General features: G+C 35.5%; 1 protein-coding gene across 2 annotated transcripts in view; it reads left to right on the forward strand.

The window, feature by feature from the left end:
• The window catches only part of MYO3B (myosin IIIB), a 152,803-nt gene that overhangs the window by 10,774 nt on the left and 139,761 nt on the right, over positions 1-2,268 (forward strand). For both annotated transcript variants that reach the window (XR_011921729.1, XM_072418312.1), the window contains exon 3: positions 1,837-1,982. Coding sequence is in view for 1 of the 2 variants with exons in the window: in XM_072418312.1 (XP_072274413.1) it covers positions 1,837-1,982 (146 nt within the window). In the remaining variant the exon portion in view is untranslated. The remainder of the gene's footprint in view (positions 1-1,836; positions 1,983-2,268) is intronic.

The following is a 2,268-nucleotide window of genomic DNA, read 5'->3' on the forward strand; positions in this document are numbered from 1 at the left end:
CAAACCAAATGTCATTATTCTACAGTGAGAAAGATTATTCACAAGTGGAAAACCTTCAAGACAGTTACCAGGAGTGTTTGTCCTGACAAATTTTGTCCCAAAAGTCAGACTGTGAAATGCTCAGAGAAAATGTGAAAACAAGAGCTCCATCTCAGATTTTACATGGCCCAGTTAGCATGTTAATTGTTAAAGTTCATGACAGTACAATTATAAAAAGACTGAACAAGTATGGCCCGTTTGGAAGGATTGCCAGGAGAAAAGCTCTTCTCTAAAAAGAACATGGCAGCATGGTTTAGGTTTGAAAAGCAGAAGACTTCTGTGACAATGTCCTTTAGACAGGCCAGAAGTGGAGATTTTTGTCCATAATGCACAACACCCCATTTAGCAAAAGCCAAACACAGCATCAGCACCTCAAGAATAATGGTAAAGAGGTAACGATTGGGGCTTGTTTTACAGCCACATGTCTTGGGCACCTTACAGTCATTGAATCTACCATTATCTCCTCTGATATCAAAGCATTCTAGAGTCAAATGTCAGGCCATCTATATGACAAAAAAAGTTTGGCCAAAATCTGGTCATATAACAGGACGATAATCCCAAACACACCCGCAAATCTATAACAGAAGGACTGAAAAAGAAAAGAACCGAGTAGCTGCAATGGCCAATGTCTAAACCTCAACCCAAAATGCTGTGATGGGATCTTTAGAGAGCTGTACAAAAATAAATGCCCTCAATCACCAAATAAATTGAAGCAATGTTGTAAAGAGTGGGACAAAATTTCTCCGCTATGATGTGGGAGACAAATAAAGTGGAAAGAAGTAATCGATAAGAACCCAAAAGGAACCCAAAAGCAAAATGAAAGAGAAAATGGCAACACAGATTATGTGAACATATAATACCATTCTAGGCAATGCAGAGCTCAACTGAGCTAAAAGTCAGTATTGATAGGTGGAGTGATGCAGTATACAAAATAAAATAATAATATCTCGTGACCCGACGTGTTTCGCCATTTGCCTTCCTCAGGGGATTCTTAGGGACTTTTACTGTTAATCAGAGACTTAGAGACTGGCATTCAGTATAAATCTCCAAGAAACCCCTAAGGAAGCCAAACGGTGCAGTCAGAAATGGAGAAAACTATATGATTGTGAAACCATGTAAGTTGATCATTCAATATTGATACTTTATTTATTTAGTATACTGCATCACTCCACCTATCTATGCTGACTTTCAGCTCTGTATAGCCTAGAATGCTATTACAGTTCACTTAGGTAAATAATTTGTGTTGTCATAAAAAAACTTCTCTTTTTTTTGCTCTGGACAAATAAAAAATCATAGGAAAAAGATTCTTTGCTGTTAGATGTGATTCTACAAGCTATTTAATCGTGGGATGCACTTATCTTTTCACACGAGGATTCTCTATTTTGGCCTAATTTTTGTTTTATACAACAAAACTGTTAAGTGCTGTTTTACACCTGAGGTTATTTTTGTTATTTAAATATTTTATTTATTATGCCATGATACTTAAAACCTTAGATTAAAATAGGGTATATTTTCTTGTGTATATATATTTATATATACTGCTGCTTTTTATTAGATTGTATATACAGTACGGAAATATACTTACATACATAGTATCAGTATCTACATATATATATATATATATATATATATATATATTATGAATGTAAGTATATTTCAGTACTGTATATACAATCTAATAAAAAGAAGCAGTTAGATTTTAGAATAAAACAAGCTGTGTTCCCTTATGTATAGCTGTGACATGGACACTTCATGCTACAAAATGCCTGTAACTCTGTCCTTTCATGTCTTCAATAGGTCATAGCCTGTGAACAGCAGTATGATTACTCGTATGATGTGCGCTGTGATGTCTGGTCCCTGGGGATTACAGCCATTGAATTGGCTGATGGAGACCCGCCATTGTCTTCCATGCATCCAGTAAAAGCTCTGTTCAAGATTCCCAGGTATGCCACAAGATGGCTCTCTTGATTCATTGGGTAGTCATTCATGCTTAGAAAAAAAAATTGAAAAATTCACTTAATATTGAAATATCTGGAAAAAGAAAACAGTGACAAAACAGATAGGAAGTAATAAATTGACACATGCCTAGATTTTTGAATGCTGTTTCCCATAATCCTCTTCTGTAGTTTATCTTTAGCTTACAATAGCAGGCCAAATTTGGGGCTATGGAGATTGAATGTGGGCTACTAATATTTCTGTACGCTTCCATAACAAAGACGTACTTTATAT

The sequence above is a fragment of the Pyxicephalus adspersus genome, chromosome 7, assembly GCF_032062135.1.
Source record: "Pyxicephalus adspersus chromosome 7, UCB_Pads_2.0, whole genome shotgun sequence".
NCBI classification, from domain to species: Eukaryota; Metazoa; Chordata; class Amphibia; order Anura; family Pyxicephalidae; genus Pyxicephalus; species Pyxicephalus adspersus.